The sequence below is a fragment of the Podarcis erhardii genome (genome assembly GCF_964252035.2).
Source record: "Podarcis erhardii genome assembly, chromosome: 13".
NCBI lineage: Eukaryota > Metazoa > Chordata > Lepidosauria > Squamata > Lacertidae > Podarcis > Podarcis erhardii.
The window spans coordinates 52,889,005-52,909,118 of record NC_138502.1 but is presented as its reverse complement, the minus strand read 5'-3'; the positions used below and the strand labels follow the sequence as shown (position 1 = coordinate 52,909,118).

At 42.5% G+C, this 20,114-nt stretch overlaps 1 protein-coding gene across 3 annotated transcripts in view; it reads right to left on the bottom strand.

Annotated features, from left to right (window-relative positions):
• Positions 1–7,016: 7,016 nt before the first annotated feature.
• The window catches only part of ZPBP (zona pellucida binding protein), a 42,535-nt gene continuing 29,437 nt past the window's right edge, over positions 7,017–20,114 (bottom strand). For 2 of the 3 annotated variants that reach the window (XM_081835108.1, XM_081835109.1), the window contains one exon: positions 7,017–7,201. In XM_081835108.1, coding sequence (XP_081691234.1) covers positions 7,094–7,201 — 108 coding nt within the window. In that variant the 3' untranslated portion in view covers positions 7,017–7,093. Of the gene's footprint in view, positions 7,202–12,326; positions 12,505–20,114 lie in introns of all 3 variants that reach the window. The other variant, XM_081835107.1, reaches the window with a different exon arrangement.

Here is a 20,114-nt window from a genome sequence, read left to right as displayed (position 1 = left end):
TAAGATGTATCTACAAAAACATTGTAATTTGGTTGAATGTTAAGAAGGATGCTAGATTATAAAAAATTGGCCACCACTAAATTAGATTTATTTGAGGATAAGTGAGACTAAAGAAAATATAAAATTTTTTGGAAGAATTGCTAGATTATATTTGAATGAGTGGACACGAGATTGTAAACAAGTTGATAATTTGTTTGGAAAAACCTTTTAACGATGTAAATGGGAGCGGGAGATGCGAGGGAGTCCAAAGAAGTGATGAAACTATGTTTGTGACAGAAGTAAGATTGTTTATTATTTGTGCATTCATATTCAAAAACTTTAATAAATATTTATATAAAAAAATAAAAATAAAATTATAAATTGGAAAGCTTTTCACGTCACGGTGCTGAAGATAAAATGTTTTTATTGAACTCTAGCTTTTTATAGAGAATTTCCTCTTACCCACACCTAGATCTTTGCATGACCATCGCTGCAATGTGGAGCAAGGATGCCCTTCTGCTTTTTGATGTGGTTACATCACACTAGCAGCAATGACAAGATGTCTCAGGGGATTCATAATGGGCATTGAAGTCTTTCACATCTAGGTCACTGGACTCAATTCTAGCCTCCATTGTAGCTAGCAAGAGACCACAAACATTTGATGGCTGTTCAGTGTGAAATTAGCTGACAGACTAAAGAATATCCGTAGTAGGCAGACTTCAGCAAAACAAACAGCTCCAGGCAGCAACTGGACTGGCAATGCCAACAGCAAGGCAAAAGCCTGGAAGGAGCATAGAAACTGAAAATGCCCAAAGGTGATTTTGGTGTCAGAGTGAAAAAAGTGAGTGCAACAAAAAACATTTTTATCCGCTCTCCATGAACAGCCATTTCCCAGTGGCCTTTTCAACATAAGGGAAAGCTTCTGAGCTAAGAATGGTTTAATGGGGCATTTGCTGTTTGAAGACAGGTTGGTGTGCTGTTCCTTTGTGTGAATCAGAAAATCAGACAATGTATAAGAGCACAAGGAAGCAGAATTTTTTTTTTTCAAATGGCACAATGCCATAAGCTCATGAAATATATTTCAGATTTAGCCTAGAATTATTATTTTTTTATAATACCAAAACATACCCATCAGTGAAGAACTTATCACTCAGAAATGTTCATTATATAAAACATTTGAATTACTTGGAGGTAAAAAACAGAAGAAATCACACAGGTTTCATAATTAGAGAGGTTCCAAAAGGGGCAGCCATGCCTCTGTGTAGGGGAGCAATGCCTCTGTGAAGAGATTGCTGCATTTGGGGCTTTTTAGTTTAGAAAAAAAGAAAGTACAGCACAACATAATAATAGAGAGCAATAAAATTATGCATTCAATTAGGCATGGTGCAGGTACATTTTTTCTCTCTGATTCTAGAGCCCAGGACTGTTCAATAAAGCAAAATGTTGGCAGATTCAGAAAGACAAAATGAAGTACTTCACACAGTGCAATTGAACTATGAAATTTCCTTCCCAAAGAAAATCATGGCAGCCAACTTGGATGGCTAGACAAATGTATAGAGGGTAAGCCTTTCAATGGCTGCCAGTCGTGGTAGTTATGTACTATCTCCGCTGGAAGGGACAGTCTGCCTCTGGGAATTGTAAGACAGCGCTGTTGCACTCAGGTCCTGCTGGATTATGATGGACCAGGGACCTGACCCAGGAGGGCTCTTCTTATCTAGAAACTGATAACAGCTTGCAGTTGTTGCTGAAGGAACCAAGGAAGAAGATAAGGGGAGCATGTTTCCCAGACCGCACAGGAAGTATTTACTTAAGCTGAGAGATGGGAGTCCATCCATAAGAGAAAGGTACAAACACTTTATTATGAATCAGCTGCTTTTTGCTGGCTGAGAGAATGGCTGCTTCTTGAAAACACTGATGTGTTGGATTTAGAAGGTTTCAATAATGTATTCGGCTGGCATGCATATTTGTGGTATGATAAGGTAAAAGCACATAAAGCGTTTAAAAATCATATTGTTAGGAAAGCATTGTTTAATGTTTGGATAAGATATAAGGATTTGTTAGAAAAAAAACCCCCAAGATGGTTGTCACCAATGGAAGCGAAGGCACAGAAAAAACTCAATATGGAGGCCAAATGGCCGAAATATTGGGAAATCTTGGAACAAGACGGAGACAGAATAAAATTGCAGAGTTTTGAGAAACTGAAAAATAAAGTGGCTCCATTATTATCAAATAATGGAGGCATACAATTTGGACAAAAAAGTTGGCTTCCAGGTGGAAAAATCAAAATTGGAAACAGAATTGTTAGACTCAAATATCAAGAATTTGTCAAGAATGTGTAACTTGCTGTTGAAATGGAACACTCAGGATGAAATGGTGAAATTAGTTATGATTAAATGGGCACAAGATGTTGGACATAACATAATGATGGCTGACTGGGAACAGTTATGGACCACAGGTATGAAATTTCTTAGAGCGAGAAAACTTAATGAAAATGATTTATAGGTGGTACATGACACCAGTCAAGCTTGCAAAAATTTACCATTTGCCCGATAATAAATGTTGGAAATGTAACAAGATTGAAGGTACATTCTTTCACCTTTGGTGGACACGCCCAAGGATTAAGACATTCTGGGAGATGATTTATAACGAAATGAAAAAGGTATTCAAATATACCTTTCTGAAGAAACCAGAGGCCTTTCTCCTGGGCATGGTCGGCCAATTGGTGCCAAAGAAGGATAGAACATTTTTCATGTATGCAACAACAGCAGCAAGAATACTCATCGCGAAGTATTGGAAGACACAAGATTTACCCGCTCGGGAAGAATGGCAGATGAAGTTGATGGACTATATGGAACTGGGGGAAATGACTGGCAGAATCCGAGACCAGGGAGAAGAGTCGGTGGAAGAAGACTGGAAAAAGTTTAAAGATTATTTACGGAAATACTGCAAAATTAATGAATGTTAGAAAAATGTTGGAATGACGTTATACGGCTTTGGTAGAAATGTTATAAGGAATTAAGTATAAATAGATTAATAGAGTATCAAAGGAAAAAATAAGGTTAGAATGTGTTAAGATAATTATAGGATAGAAAACAGAGAAAGATGGAAAGGAATTGCTGAAACAGTTAATAGAAGTGGAATACAAAAAGGGAGGTGTGAGGAGGTCACGGAAATAAGTGAATGAAAGATATGATACTGAAACTATTTGATGTGTTTTAAATTGTTTTTTTTTTTGTTTGTTTTTTGTTTTGTTTTGTTAGTTTAAATGTGTTGGTGTTGTGTAGTGTTTTTGTGTTGTATTGTATTGGTTTTATTCTTTGTAGTGTTTAAATTGTTAATAAATATTATTTTTTTAAAAAAGAGAAAGGTACAAACAGCAGCAAAATATGGATGATTTAAGATGGCTTTCAGATAGTTTCCCTTTTCAAGTGACATACCTGCCATGCAATGGCAAGTTCACTATGCTCTCATTCATCTCAAGAGCTCGTGTTTCAGATGGTTTAGTACAAGGGTACCCAGTGAGATGCCCGTTTAGATGTTGCTGAGACTTCAGCTCCCACCATCCCTGATCATTGGCCGTGCTGGGTGGGGCTTTTCATTTTCTCCACCCTTGCCTTTAAGTATTTTCTTCTTTCACTTTTTCAATTTCCTTTTTAAAATTTACTGGGAAGTCTTCCATCATCACTACCAGAGTTCATAGGGAATTTGCTGGTACCAGTTTTCCTTTATATTTTGCCCATATCTCAATGATGTTTCTTAATAAGGTATTTTCAATATTCTGTCACCATTGCCTATTTGGTTTGATAAAAAAATATCCCCAACTTAACTTCTTCATTTCTTGTGTACCACTCTCTAACCATTCTAACTCACCTTGTTCTGTTATCCCATCTATGATATATTTTAACTATATAACTGTATATATATAACTATATATTTGCTATATAACTTGATGTTGTTGAGCTACCAGTCCACTCCTTTTCTGGAGTTTATACCATCTTCTAATTCTAGGTTTCTTATCCCCATTACAAAATTTATTAATCATACTTTGCCAACCCTTTATCTCTGTCTCAGATAGCTTAATTGGTAACAATCTAAATAAAAAAATTGTTCTAGACAAAAAATTCATTTTAATTATAACTATTCTTCCAAACCATAAAAGCTTAATTTTCTTGTATTCCTCCAGCTTTTCCTTAATTTCCCTTTTTAAGATTCCCTTGGTCTAAATTTTCTGAATTTCTTGATACATTTATTCCCAATTAATTTATTACATTTCTTAATTGTATCTATTTTTATTTCCTTCAAAAATGTTCATTTTTCATCTTCATCAGTTAAATATCTTCTCTGATTTCAACCAATTAATTTGCAACCCTGTTATTTCTCCAAAAATAATTCAAATGTGTCTCTTATTACCTGCATATTTTCCCATGGTTTTTTGATAGTTAGCAAGGTGCCATCTGCAAATAAACTTATTTTCTATTTTCCATTACTGCTTATGCCTTTTATATTTCCATCTTCTCTAATTATATTGGCCAGAGTTTCAATGACCAATACAAATAAAATTGGGGAAAGGGGGCATCCTTGTTTTGTACCTCAGGCTAGTGTAATTTGTTGTTATCCCATCATTCACTACAACAAATGCCTTGTTCCTCAAATACAATTGATTTATTAATCCCTTAAATCATTCTCCAAATCCTAAGCTTTCTATAATAATTTTTAATGCTGGCCATTCTACACAGTCAAAAGCCTTAAAAATATCCAATGCTACTATATCAGCTTTCAATTTATTTCTTTTTATATCTACTTTATTCAACACTGTTCTTATTAAACTAGACATCTGTCTTCCTGCTACAAAGCCACATTGGTTTTTATTCATATATTTATAGATAAAATTATTCATCCATTTTGAGAGCTTCAGTTCTCAGAGCAGGAGTGGCTAACCTTTTGTTGGCCTGAGGTTCATATTCAGAGCTGACCAGCTCTCCAAGAGCCACATGCTAGTAATCAGCACAGCCAAAGGACCTACTTGCACACATGCATAGAGGGGGATGGAGATTCAAACTGCCCGGTCACAGCAGATTTAAGCCTCTTCTCAGTCTTAGCACTGTGATGAGGAAGAGAACCCAGTGCTTACCTTGAAAAGGCACCTCTTGTCCATCTTGCATGGTGCCATTGTTAGGGAGATCTTGGTAGCCCTTCCTAGCTGCTAGCAACTCCTAGCAAGGTCATCTTGTCACAGGAAGTAGCAGCTTTTGAATGTCAAGAGACATTTGATTTTGCCTGGGGCTGGTGGATGACATGAAGTGGCTAGATGAGGGCTTGATCTGGCCCATAGGTCACAGCTCCACCATCCCACCTTAGAATCATCACTGATTCACAAGCAGCACAGATCTTTGACCTCGCCAGCCATAAAGGACTCTTCACATTGCTCAGCAAGATCAGAGGCCCATCAGCCTGACAAAGACCAACATCCTGGGTCAGGACATCATTAGCACTCCATACACCAGCATTGGTGACCACACACTTGAGGCAATAGATGATTTTGTCTACCTGGGCTCCACCATGACCAGCAAACCTCTCCCTCAAGGCTGAACTGCACAAGTGTATTGGCAAAGCACCTATGGCAATCACTCACCTCTCCAAAAGGCATGGGAGAATGTGATGCTAACGTCCGATACCAAAATATAGGTCTACAAGGCTTGGGTGTTGAGCACGTTGCTTTATGGAGGTCATGGGCTACTTACAACCATCAGAAGTGATGGCTCAATGCCTTCCACATGTGCTGCATCAGGGTATCACATGGCAGGACAGTGTTACAAACGAAGATGTGCTCTCCCAAGCCCACAATTCCAGCATGTTCGCACCCCTGTCTTGGCGACGTCTACGCTGGCTTGGTGTCCGCAGAATGGAAGATGGCAGGAACCCCAAGGACGTGCACTAGGCTGTTGACAGACCAGGTCTGCGTTAACCACCCAAGTTTGACCTCACCCCCAAAGGCACACTCCTCCACTGTCTTCTATGCCAGCAACACAGATCAGTAACAATCTTTGGGTCTAACTAGCTTTCACAAAACTGCTTCCGATAGAGATCTCTGTGTTCAAATATACTCACTGTTTTTTTGCATGTACAAGAATCTCTATTTCAATGGAAGGAGCCTATAATTTCCACATGAATTTATTTAGTGACCTTTTACAGAATTTGCAAAAGCCATTTCATATTATGACTTAAATAGCGGGATGAACCAGCACACTTCAAAGCCCTATAGCCCAGAATATATTGATTGCGGCGAACAGATGAATTGTATTGTTCAACAATTATGTTAAGCTAATTTCAGGAGGGTTGCTAACTTTCTCTTTCATAATTTTAGTACATAGCAACACGAAAAATAGCCTTGGCTCCATATCCGGAATTATCACTTACTTGCCACATCTGCACCCTATTTATATCTCTCCAAAAGAACTTAGGGAACATGCATTGCTAGCATATTTCCCCCTCATATTTATTTCTTTATGGACAGCATTTCATAGAATCATAGAGTTGGAAGAGACCACAAGGGCCATCGAGTCCAACTCGGCCATCGAGTTCAAGCACAGGCCAACTCGGCCCTCCCAATGTTTTTGGCCTACAACTCCCATGATCCCTAGCTAACAGGGATGATGGGAATTGTAGTTCCAAAATATCTGGAGGGCCAAGTTTGCCTATGCCTGATTCAGATCCTGCCTTTTTGCAACTCTCAAGCTCATCAGGGTGAGTGCTAGTGAATGGCCCAAGGTAAGCATAAGGGTTGAGCAGATCCAGTTCTGTTCAGTCCATATGGATGCACTAAGTTGGATCATCTACTACATCAGACACAGAGAAGGTCTGAGAAAGGTCTTAAGATAAGATAACTTGGTAAAAATAACATATCCCTTTGCCCTTAAGAATATGTGAAATATGTGAAACTACCAGAGGCATCAAAACAGGGTGTAGTTTTTCTGGCAGCAATCTCATACCATTCTTCATTCAACCAAATGCAAATTTAATACCAATTAAATTGGAGTTTAAAAAAATCGTTTTATTTGCATTACAAAGATATTATAAATCAAGTACATCAGTGCTACTAAATATAGCACAAGGTCTATGCTGGTATTCTGTTAGCAATGTGTTGCTCCATATTCCAAACTTTTGTTGCATGGAAGGCAGTGAGTTCCTTCACGAGGGTTATAGGATCCTGGACTGCAAACCACTGTAAACAAACACATTGAACAATCATTTTTTTAAAAAATCATTTATAGAGTATTTGTTAGGATTTTTAAACTCTGAAATTCATTCTGCTTTAATTCTTCATATAAATTTCAAATTCTGCCATGTCTAGAAAGGATCTCCAGTAACAAGGCTGGGAAAGAGATGCTGCCAGTCGGAATAAATTATCCTGGTCAAAATGGCCACCAAGTTAACTCCTTGTGTCAGGGGTGAGTGAGGAGGCTCCAGCTTGTGGGTCAACTGTGGCTTGGCAGGGGTCCCAACTGAGCCTTCAAGTTTGTTTTCCCCAAAGCAGGCCCACTTGACATCATATGGGACAATCAGCGTGTGGCAGACAGACATATCTGGACCAACTGTGTGACTGAGCTCTTCATGAGGAAATCAACTGAGCACCCAATCCTTACAGAAAGCAAGTATAAAGTCATAGTCCAACAGCTGATGGGCCATGACTTCAAACCTGCTGATCAGCAGTGCTCCAAAGCACTATGCAGGGATCTTTGCAAGGCCTGTGTGGTGCTTTAAGTCCTTACAATCATCACCTGATGCCACTGTGACATCAAGCAATTGACAACTGGATGGCCTCACCCACCCACCAAATGTGGCGTATGAGAGTGGCCATGTCAGGCTCCCCATCCCTGCCTTATATTCTGAATTACTTTTAGGCAAACCATTTAATTTTTAAGAAGCTGCAGTGATAGCTTCATGACTGGAAAACTGAATTGATTTATGTAAACCAGTTTCCATATACAGATTTTCTGAAGGCATGAACACATGCTATAGAGAGATAATGAAGGCCAAATTCCATGAATTACTCTTTTGGAACCATATAGCCCCAACGGATGCTATGAGTTCACTTCATTCTGGTTTCTATTATTCTCATGGATTTCTCAATATACTGAAACAGCAATGTCTATAAAAGACAAGCAAGAACCTGTGCGTTATGTATTCAATATTGTGGCATTTCCTCCTATTGATCAGTTGTCCCAAAAAGTGAACAGCAGGTCACAAAGATCTCTACTAGTTTCATTCATGCCAACAAAAACACATTACCTGTATGTGTTCCATATTCAGTGTATGTGATTTTTAGGACATGAGAACATAACCAGAGTTTGCAAACTAACACCTGTGCAGACATAATGCTGGATGCTGGTATGGAAATAACTCCTAGGAAATGGACGATGTTACATTACATATACTATCCATATTTACTTGTAGGTTCCACTGGACTTACTGAGATTTAAGAAAAGAGCCTAAGAGCCTGGCTGGATCACAACAAAGGCCCATCTAAAGGCAGTACCCTGTCCTCACAGGGACCAGAAAAGATACTAATGGGAAGCCTGCAAGCTGGAGCTGAGGGGAAAAGCACTCTCTCCACGAGATTCCCAGGCTGTTATTTGAAGTATTCAGAGGAATACACTGCCTTAGCCTCTTGTTTGTCATACTGTAGATTTTTATTAAATAGCATTAGCTCCACCTAGTGATCAAAATATTGCAGGCCAGTTAGAACTAAGCATTGCCAAACAGTATTTGAATAGTATTTTAATGAAGGTTTAATATTATATCAATCAATTGAATTGAACTATGGTATAAGCATTTGTTTTCATTAAGAAATAACTGCCCTGGAATCACCTGTCATTGACTAGAAATTAAGTAAATAAATTAAGTAGACTAGAAATTAAGTAAATAAATAAATATCACTACTACTACTTTTTTGCAAGAACATTTGCCTATGTTAGCTTATCTGGCATAGAGTCAAATAAATAGGCATTCATCATGGGCTACTTCAGTTTTAAGAAGTATAGCATTTGTGGGGTCCATGTCCTCCTTTTAAGCATAATATAATCATCAGTTGCTCTAAATAAATTGGTCAGCAGGGGATGAATTTGCTCAGCATCCACTATATGAATTACCTCAAACAGCATCTGCATAATGAAGTATTTAGAGTATCCACAGCAGGGCTCCCCCAGACATATAATAGGAGGGGGGCTTAGTTTCACCCTATCTTGACCCTTGTAGCTCTTGTTTAAACCCTAGTTACACAATGTTTAATACCACTTTTAATTGCCAAGGCCCTTCCACCAGGAGACTGTTCAAGCAGTTTAATAGTCAAACTAGATGTGGCAACAGACCCCCTAGGCTGCTGTCTAAACTAACAGTCCTTTAAGTTGGTTTAACGTTTATAGCTCTATGAAGCTATACAGTATATTCAGAAGGGCAGGGTTTAAGATTAAAAAGAAGGGACAGGAAAGCAAGATGCAGGTTCAGCTCCCTCACTGACACAGCACCCCCATCAGCACCCAAGGCAGACTCGGGTTCAGGCAAACTAGTGTGCTTGTGGAATCAGTTGTGTGGCTTTAGTGAGTCATATGAGCTAACACACTAAACACGAACAAAGAATTCTCCCATTCTATGATTTAGTTGCCTGAATATTTCTGCTCCATACAGTGCAAAGCGTGGTATGGAAGAGGAGAACCTTTCAAATGTTTAAGATGACATGAGAACTGGAGAGGTTTCTCTTCCTTTTGTCTAGTCTCATTCAGACTTCCTTCCGTGCTGCGTTTCTAGGCACAGGCAGGCCTATGCTTTAAAGCTCCATGTTCCCCGTGGAAAACCTGAATTGCTGTTTGTTCCAATTCAGCGGTAAAGAAGCAGGTTCCAATTCCTGGGGAAAATGGTGGGAGAAAGAAAAAGGAAAAAAAGAAGAGCTTGGGCATGGAGCTTTAAAGCCTAGAAAGTCTAGGGCAAAGGTAAGTGTGGATAAGCCCTCAATCTTGGAGCCTAGCCCAGAGCTGTGAAAAGACCTAAAATGATTTGTTTCAAGGCTTCAGTGTACAGTTGTACAGTCCATGTACAACCACACAGGGCACAGCTCAAAAAAGTTCCTCATTCAATTGAACAAAAACTTCAACAGTGTCCCTTTTACATATAACAACATGCTTTAAGTGCTTTTCAACAGCAACAACAAAACTCAAAAGCAAAACATAAATGCTATTTTGGTACAACTAAAGTTGAAATACTTTAGAATAACACACCAAAGCATACACTAGGAATCTAGTACAGTGGTACCTCGGTTTACGAACTTAATCTATTCAGGAAGTCTGTTCTTAAACCAAAACCATTCTTAAACCGAGGCATGCTTTCCCTGATGAGGCCTCCCGCCGCCGGTGCCCTTCCATCGTTCAGATTCTGTTCTTAGACCAAGGTAAAGTTCTCAAACCAAGACACTATTTCCGGTTTTGCAGAAATAGTGTAAACCAAATCATTTCTTAAACTGGACTGTTCTTAAACAGAGGTACCACTGTAATACACTCAAGGACAGATTCAAATGGAAGTAATACAGTACAGTAATACAATACTGATGACATAACTCATAGTCTTAGATAATTTCAAGTTGTTTTTTAATGGAGTAAATAATCCTTTAATATGTCAGAGCAAACTTAGCACTACATCAACCAGTAAGATTAACTTCTACTCTCTACTCTTTTTTCAGCTTAATAGCAAGGGTTGTTTCAGACATAAGACTCAGCTTAAATAAAGCCAAAAGCTAGTATTGTGGTTTCTTCACAGGCTAGAATTGAAGACTTCTAGGGTTTGTTAATTTCTACTTACATTAATACAGGAAAGGGGTTTAATTGCAATGCAAGGAGGAGCACAAAGGTACAATGATCACTCTCTGCTTCATGAACTTCATTTATTAAGCAAAGATTGTTATTTCCCAACTGGCCCCAAGAGTTCACATAAGATTTCCTAAGATTCTTAAGCAAAATCAATGGGAGAAAGATCTAGATCTGCAAAGACTTGCATTTTTGAACACAGCATAATTTCTGTCTCTTAGAAGGCAAGCAGGGGGAACGTGAATGGGTGATCTGGCACTAGATCACTGCTGAGAAAGTAAATAGCATTTATCTACACAATAAATAAACTACACCTAAGTTGTCTTTAGGGGACATCAGCTTCCATGGTGCTGTTTCAACTCGACAAGTATATTCTACTTGATTTATTTTATGGCCTATTGTGCCGTTTCACACCTTGCAAATATTTTAGTGCACTGAACATGTTAAATTGTTCTAAGTGACATTTTCTATTTGATTTATAGCAAATACAATGCAGATTACATTATATACTATATTATACAGAGTCCTAGCTCAGTGGCAAGACATATGCTTTGCATGCAAAAGGTCCCAGATTCAAGCCTTGGTATATCCAGGTAGGGCTAGAAAAGACTCTTGCATGAAACCCTGCAGAGCTCTTGGGGTGCAAACAACACTGAGCTGGATAGACAGATAGCTGAACTTGGTAGTTAAACATATGTTCCCCTTTGAAATAATCTCCCTTTTCCCTGTGAAATAATTATACTACTATGGAAGCATATTTCAAAGGCTCTTTCATAATAAAAGATCATGCTTCAGTCCACAGACTTAGATCTGGATGACTGCACCTTCAGCCTAAAAGTCAGTCTATACTGGCTAAAATGTGACAGAAATGCACCCATACTGCAGACCTCCAACAGAACATGAGACTCTCAAGGACAGATTCAGATGGAATTCACCACAATACTGATGACATAATTCATAGCCTTATATCAAGGCTTTTAAAATAAAATACAATACAATAAGCACAACCCAACCACTGCTGTATTCAGCACAATGGTCTCCTAGCCAAACTTGCACTCAGTTACAATGAATTTTGCATAATGCAAGATCCCTTGGCAGAGACAGGCAATCTCTTCAGCATCAAGCATCATTCTAACACTACTCAAAAGGGTATGAATGTATCAAGTTAAATGGCTACATCTATACATCTCACTTGAGCTTGAGGTTTGCACACACATTCGCGTATTTATTCCATGTATTTGTATGTACTTTGTAGACAGGCCAGCAATTGCAGACACATTTTAAGTGGCTACCAACATTCTAATGCACCATATTAACCAATTAGTAATTAACATATATTTGCAATTAATTAGTATTTTTCAATACCTCCAGCATATGCCCATGAACTACATTACCTGAAATGATGAAAGGACAACTGCTAATTCCATTGAAATAAAAAGTATTTCTTAAAAATTAAGATTTATAACCTGGGAGATTGTTATACTTTCTACCTACCACAACAGTTTGGACAATCTGGATGTAGTAGAGGATTTATTCCATAACCTGGAGTACAACGATTAACCCACACCATTTGCAGAGTGCCTTCAATATAGTAGATCTCAGGCAGCGGTGCTGTCCGTTTCCCAAGAACTTCAACTTGCTGGCTAAAAAATTTCTCTATTAGGTCTTTTGCCTGAAGTAAACAGAAATGGTTTTCTTGGGGAGGGAGAAAATAAAAAGCAATACTTTTCTTATCTAACTAGATAAGAATACAGAATACATTGATATCCTGTACTGTACGGATATTCTAGCAAGTTATCATATTCAGTGCAATGAGTTCCTATAGTCTGAGATAACACATAATTTGTTAAAGGTAAAGTTACAATGGTTTCAGTCTTACTCTGAAAAACATAAGGGGCAGCAATAAATAACCTTCTAACTGTAACTAAATTTTACCTGAAATTTATCCTTCCTGTTTTTATGTATTAATTTCACACATGGAAAAATAAATGTGTTATATGACTAACTGAAACAATATTGATTTTAGTTATGGGTAGCTCTACAGTTTGACACTGCATAAACAAGTCCAAGGCTCATCCATTCCTTTCCACCCTTGTGCACTCATGATTCCCCAGAGGCTCCTGGAGGACAGCCTTTATGCTGGGACGACTCCTCTCCTCTGTCTGGACAGGCAGGCAGGGTCTCATGAAGATCCTTGCTGGGGGAGGAGTCATCCCACGGTCCCCAGACTGTCCCTGCCTTTCGAGATGGGCAGATGGTTTTTTTTTCCTCCAGTGCTGAACAAATTCAGCGACCCTAAAAACTTCCTTTCTTCTTTGCTTGGATTTAATTTTGCCTTTCTATGGAGTTACTTATTTTTCCTTTTGGAGGGTTTTCTTTGGATTCTACTGAATTTAATTTACTTTTACAGTCCTCCTGGCTCCTCCAAGGCTTTGTTCCTTTAGCTTCCCTTTTTCAACTGCCTCAATTCAATGCTGCAGAGATGGCACTAGAGCAGACTCAGGGGAATTTTGGAACGCTCCCCTTTTCCATGCCTCGGACTGCCTGCAAGAGCAAGGGAGAGCTCTACCTCTCTCTGAGTAGCAAGAGGGACTGAGCAAAGTAGGACAGAGCGAGCAGGAGAGACGCACACCAGCTCCACTGAAAATGTGTCTCCCACCTCTCAGCTGTTTTGTTTAGCACAGGGAGCTCCCGTGTGCATGTTTAGCCTGCGCCGTAGTCTCTATCATTGACAAAACCAAAGGACTGCTTTTTAACCTGAGAGTCTTCTTCCGCGTGCAAGCCAAGTGCAGATCAGGAGGCTAGCAAGAGGCAGGAGAGCAGTGTGGCCCATATCCATCACCTTATTGGCTAACACAGCTGCAGGCACCATCTTGGGCCTACCTTGCCCACAAGGACCCAACTCAATGCACTTCCCTCCTCACCACAGGCCAGAGAACAGTGTAAGAGGCATTGCCCAGCACCCAATCTCCACCATCAGAGGGTGCCCTCTCAGAGGAGGCTGGTGGATATAGCAGTGGAGAGCAGGAGACAGGATCCAGCTGCTACCAAGGCCACTCAAACAGGTACCAGGCACCACTGACACAGCCATCAGAAGGGGAATTTCCCTAGGACCCAATGGGGCAGCATCCACATGGCCAGGGGAGAAGCTTCCTAGATTCATATCCTGGGTAAGTGGAATAATGACGCAGGGGGCTCAGGGGATAGTAGTGGCTCAGCTGGCATCAGCTACCCAAACCTCCACTCCAGCACAGGCAAACTCACCACCCCATCCCAACTAATTCCCACCCCAAACCAGTAGGAGAGAAGGGGACGGGGAAGAAAGGGCACAAGGAAAACCCATAGTTCAAGGAGGCGGCAACAGAGGGCATCTCCTTTCAGCCCATACTCATCTCTTTCACCATTACTATCACCAACCTGCTCAGTATCAAGGGAGTCCCTCTCATCCTCAGTCCCAGTACCAGAAGAAGGCCGCACAGGAACAAGAGCCTAGGCAGATAAACTGCAGGTCATGCAGTGACAAAGCCATAGTAAAACGCCGCTTGAATAGCAGGTGGATGGCTAATGCATTAGGCTTGGTCTCATCAGATGATCTGGATCATACCTCAGAGGAGAAGGGAGAGCTTTCAGAGGAGATCGAAGTCACTCCCTACCCAAGGCTAGGCTTTTCACCTCATAATACTTTTGATCCATGGTAGCCAAGGCGAAGAGGATTTTGGAAGTACCCAAAGAGAAGCTGAAGGAGACAGGGGGACCAGCATCTCAGGAGGCGGAGCTAAGAATGCCTTCCCAGACGGCCAGCCACACATCTTGGTGCTACCTCTCCCAAATTATTTTCTACAAATGTGACTCAGAATGGGACACTCCTAGCAGAGTTCAGAGATGATCAGAGTGACCATGCTTTGTACAGATCAACTTCTGAGAAGGACATAATAAAGCAGATTAAAGACTAGATTTTGATAGCATCTACATTCCAAGCCAACACCTCCAGGGATGCCATGCAGATGTCAGCCAGAGTTACGGCAGCCAGGACAATCATGAGGCAGAATCTGTATCTACACATTTGCGATGCCAATCCCGGTTCCCAAGAAAGGCTTGGCAATTCACCCTTTGGAGTTGGCAAGTTATTGGGGGGCGCCCTGGGGAAGGTCTTGGTGGAGACCAGGGGCAAAACAGAAAGCACTGCCAAGGGAAAGGGAAGTGGAGTTCTAACTCCTTCCGCTCACACTGGGACAGATCAGGCACTCCAAGACACGATCCGGCAGGGGGAACAGTGCCTTAGCAAGATTCAGCAAGGGCCCCAAGAAAAGGGGCAATGCTCAATGACACCAAGCAACAAATAATGGAGCCCCGATAGGATGCATACTCCTACACTTTGCCCACAAGTGAGCAAGGACAACACTGGACTGATGGATCAACTGTATGATTTCCTCAGGATACCCTTTGCAGTTTTCAAGAAGAGAGAAGTTTGTGGGAAACTCTCACTCCCAGAAAGTAGAGAAGCACAAGGCATACATGAAAGCAAAAGAACACCTAATGAATGTACAAGCAATCAAGCATGTCCTATGCAGGGAGAGGGGTGGGGGTTTCTTCAATTTTTTTCTGGTGCCGAAGATCCTAGATCTCAAATGGCTCAACAAGCACATCCAGTATGAACACTTCAAGATGGAGACACTGAACTCCATTTCAGAGGCGATAGAGTGGGAGGACTGGACGGCCTCCATAGCTCTATCAGAGACAGACCCACACACCGCATACACAAGAGCTAAAGGAAACACCTCAGATTCTGCTACAGAAATCTACCTCTGCAATACCGGGCATTATCTTTTGGCCTCATGTCCATGCCAAGAGTATTCAGCAAGGTCTTGGCGGCATTAGGGGCTTACCCCCATACCTATACAACATTCTGATCTGGGCCCTGACAAGAGACAGATGTCAGAGGGATAATGAGAGTACGCTGGACACACTCGGAAGACACAGCTTCATGCTAAACATGGAGAAGAGCTCGTCGAATCCCCTACAAAACATAATTCACCTGGGAGTACAGATAGCCTCAAAAAAAAAAATACCGTCTTCACCTCACAGAGGAACAAATCTAGAAGCTCAGATCTTTAAGCCAACAGAGACGAGAGGCAGAAGAGGCAGACATCATGGTCCTGGTCCAACTTCAAGGCATGATGGTCTCATGCAAAGGATTGGTGGATTGGGCATGCTTCCACAAACACCCCCTTCTTCAGATCCTTCTACCATTTCAGGACCACATCACATCAGCACACCATTTGCAGAAAGCAATTCCAAAGTCTATGTGTGAAGAACTGAAATGGTAGCTGGCCCCAAACTAATGAAGGGAGTCAGCCTACAGAATGCCCAATGGAAAGTCATAACCACCAACGCCAGCAAATCAGGCTGGGGAGCTCACATGCAATGCCACACAGCTCAGGGAACTTGATCCAGAGCAGAAGTGAACATGAGCGTAAATTGGCTGGCCCTGAGAGAAGTACACTTGGCAATACCGCAGTTCAGAACTATGATCAGGGGATGCTGATACACTTGCTGATACATTCAGACAATATTTCCGCCAAGGCATATTTGAACTATTGGGGGGATCTGATGTAAGAGGCCAAAAGACTGGTCAAATAGGCAGAAGGGAACATCCTTTCTCTGAAGGCAAAACATGTCACTGGGGTGGAAAACAAAGGCAGGCTGGCTCAACCACCAAACCATCAGAAACAGACTGACACACCCTCAGGTATTCCAGCAGCCAGCACAGCTCTTTGGATAACCAGTCATGGACAAAATGCTCAGACAGCAATGTTTATGTCACATTACAATGTTCAGGGAACACAGGGCATGGACACTGGTGACAGAACAGCCAATGGGTCTCCTATATGCATTCCCACCATTCAGTCTCCTGCCAAGAATGATCCAGATGATCAAGCAGCAGAGATGATCCTCATCACCCAACACTGGTCGAGGAGGCCATGGTTCCCAGAACTCTTGCATCTTTCCAGACCAGCTCTGTGGTGACTACCAAACAGGAGACATGTACTCAGGCAAGGACTACTCCATTCCAACCCAGAGCCTTTCCACCTAACTGCTTGAAGACTAAGAGCCCGGGAGGGTCCTAGAAACACTTCTGGCTTCACACATGGCCTCGACTTATAGAACACATAGCTCTATGTGGAAGGTCTACCTAGAGTGGCATGGTCAGAGTAAAAAGGACCCTACAGCTACGGATGTCATTGACATCCTAGAATTACTCCAGGTGAGACTGGATAAAGCGTTCAGCACCAATACTGTGAAGAGGCAAGCAGCAGCCCTGAGCAGCATCCTGGGATGCAAAGGGGAGTTTTCTGTCTTCACACCCACCCTCTGCTCCATAGGTTTCTAAAGGGGGTGAACCAGAAAAACCCACCAGTAGTGCATAGACTCCCCTATTAGAATTTGAACTGGGTGCTAACAGCCTTAACAGGCTCACCCTTCGAGCCCCTGGCAACAACAGATACCTGTCTACTAACCCTAAAGACAGTGTTTCTGGTTGTGATCACATCAGTGAGAAGTTTCAGATAGGAGCCCAAATCCTCGGACACCCAGTTATGCATCTTCCACCAGGACAAGGTGGTCTTACAGCTAGACCCTTCATTCCTAAGGTTAATTCCCTATTCCACAGGGCACAAGAGGTAGTACTGTTAGGATAGTTCTGTTCCACCTTAAAAGAGTCATGAATGATTGTTGTGTATCACATGCCTATTTACGTCCAGCACTGTCTGCTGGGAACTTTCTCTTTTGCTCTGGCTGTTTTCCTGGACACGGAGGCAAGCAGTCATGTTTTTCCTTTGTTCTGAACTATGTTAAATAAAGCTGTAAATATGCTCTCCTGTTTGAATCTTTCGTTGTGGAGACACTGTTGAAAGGGTGTGCATGCGTCTTGGAATGTCTCTGAGGCTCGTGTCGCTAACTGACTGCTGCTGTTCCACGGGAGACCAGTGATCGTCCGGAGACAACTAGGGGCCTGCCTGATGCCTCCGTCTCCCTGGCAATATCCCAACAAGTACCACAAGAGGCAGTCTTTAGAAACCTGAATCCCTATTGGTCTCATTCAAGTGTGGAGATAATCAGGGGTGTAAAGTTTTCACATCCTCAATCTCCAGATAGCTCCAGGAAGCCATCTCAGTGTCCACCGGACAGTGGGGAAAACACCCCTGGGAGGGCTGAGAGCACATTCCAAGGCGGCGGGGGGGGGGGGGGACATCAACAGCATTCAATGGGGCCATGGATGTTTCCGGCTGACATCACAATTTATGATGATCGTGTTCTGCTGCCCTCCGAGGCAGTGGAGCTGTTTGGGCAGGGGAAAGACAGGATTTATGAGGTACCGTATTTTTCGCCCTATAGGACGCACCGTCCCATAAGGCGCACCTAGTTTTTTAGGGGGAAATAAAGGGGGAAAAATTATTTTCCCCCCCAGGCGCGGGGCTGGGGCGGGGGAGGCCCGAGCTTCCCCCGCCCCAGCCCCCAAACAGGCAGCTCTCTGCAAGCCGTGGGAGCCCAGCGCTGGCTCCCGCTGCTTGCGGAGAGGTCCGCGAAGCCTGGACGCACTGAGCTCAGCGCGCGCAGGCTTCTGCATGCAAGCAACTCTCCACAAGCAGCAGGAGCGCTCCCGCTGCTTGCGGAGAGGTCCGCAAAACCTGGACACGCTGAGCTCAGCGCGCGCAGGCTTTGGCATGCAGGCAACTCTCCGCAAGCAGCGGGAGCGCTCCTGCTGCTTGCGGAGAGGTCCGCGAAGCCTGCAGAGCGAGACCCCTCTCGCTCTCCAGGCTTCAGCGAAAGCCTGCATTCGCCCCATAGGACGCACAGACATTTCCCCTTCATTTTTGGAGGGGAAAAAGTGCGTCCTATAGGGCGAAAAATACGGTAAATTCCTGGCAAGGCTCCTCAGGAGGTTCTGGGGAATTTACTGCATCCTGCAGTGTCACTTAAACCTATATCTGTCAACTTGAAAGGAAGAATGGGTGTGACCTGGGAAGTGTGTCCCTGCCATGGACGAACCTCTGTCTCCGGAATGATCTGTGATCAGTTCCTCACTAATTTGGAATATTGGTGTTAATTATGAGGCGCTCCTGAAACGGCATATAATAATGGGCTGCAATCAATCAGCTGCTACACACACACACACACACACACACACAGTATTTTTCCATGTATAATACCCTCTATGTATAAGATGACCCCTATTACTTTTAACCCAAAATTAAGAAATTAAGTTGTTTAGCTTTTTGGGGTCAGGGAGGTCATTTCCACCAATCGCTCACCCACCTGTCTGCCACTGCTGATTGCACACCTCGCCGCAGCCACCAATCGTCTGCCCACTCGCTGCCAAACACCCCAGCTGCCCACTTGCCACAGCCATCAATCGCCTGGCCGCCTTGCCACAGCCACTCGCCAGCAGACCTTGCTGCAGCCACCAATTACCCGCCCAATTGCCGCTGCCAATCTCCTGCTTGCCGCTGCCATTAATCACATGTCCTCCCTCTGCATTCACCATCCGTGTTTAAGAAGACACATTCATTCATTTAGTCATTAGCAAAAAGCATTGTCTTATACACGGAAAAATATGGTATATAGGCCTTGGACATATGCAGAGCACTAGACACTACAAACTGGACAAATGAGCATCCACTGACGCAGCCTTCAGTAGGAAGGTGCTGCAAAGGGTGGTACAGCCATAATGCCTCTAGTTAGCGAAACTCAGGTAGTCCCAGCATAAAGGCTGTCCTCCAGGAGCCTCTGGGGAATGAAAGGAAATTCTTACCATTAATTTCTATTCCCAGAGACTCCTGGAGGACAGCACCCACCACTCTGGGAGAGTCACACATGGCTGGGGATACAACCAAACTCTTGAACTTGAGGTGGACATGAACGTCACGAAAGATGCCAACCAAAACGGGGTACAGCAAAGTATCTGCAATGTGGCAATGTATGGGGAGGGGTTCTTTCCTGCTTGATCAGCTGGTCTGGGGACCATGGAATGACTCCTCCCCCAGCAAGGATCTTTATGTGACCCTGCCTGTCCAGTCAGAGGAGAGGAGCCATCCCAGCATAAAGGCTGTCCTCCAGGAGTCTCTGGGAATAGAAATTCATGGTAAGAATTTCCTTTCATTCCCTCTTCCATGGTAAACCATAAGTCCCATTCAGGCATTATTAGAACTAGTCTATAGGCCACAAGAGGTTGTTGGTACCATTCTGAATGCTAAATGAGACAGTTTGCTCAATAGCCTACAA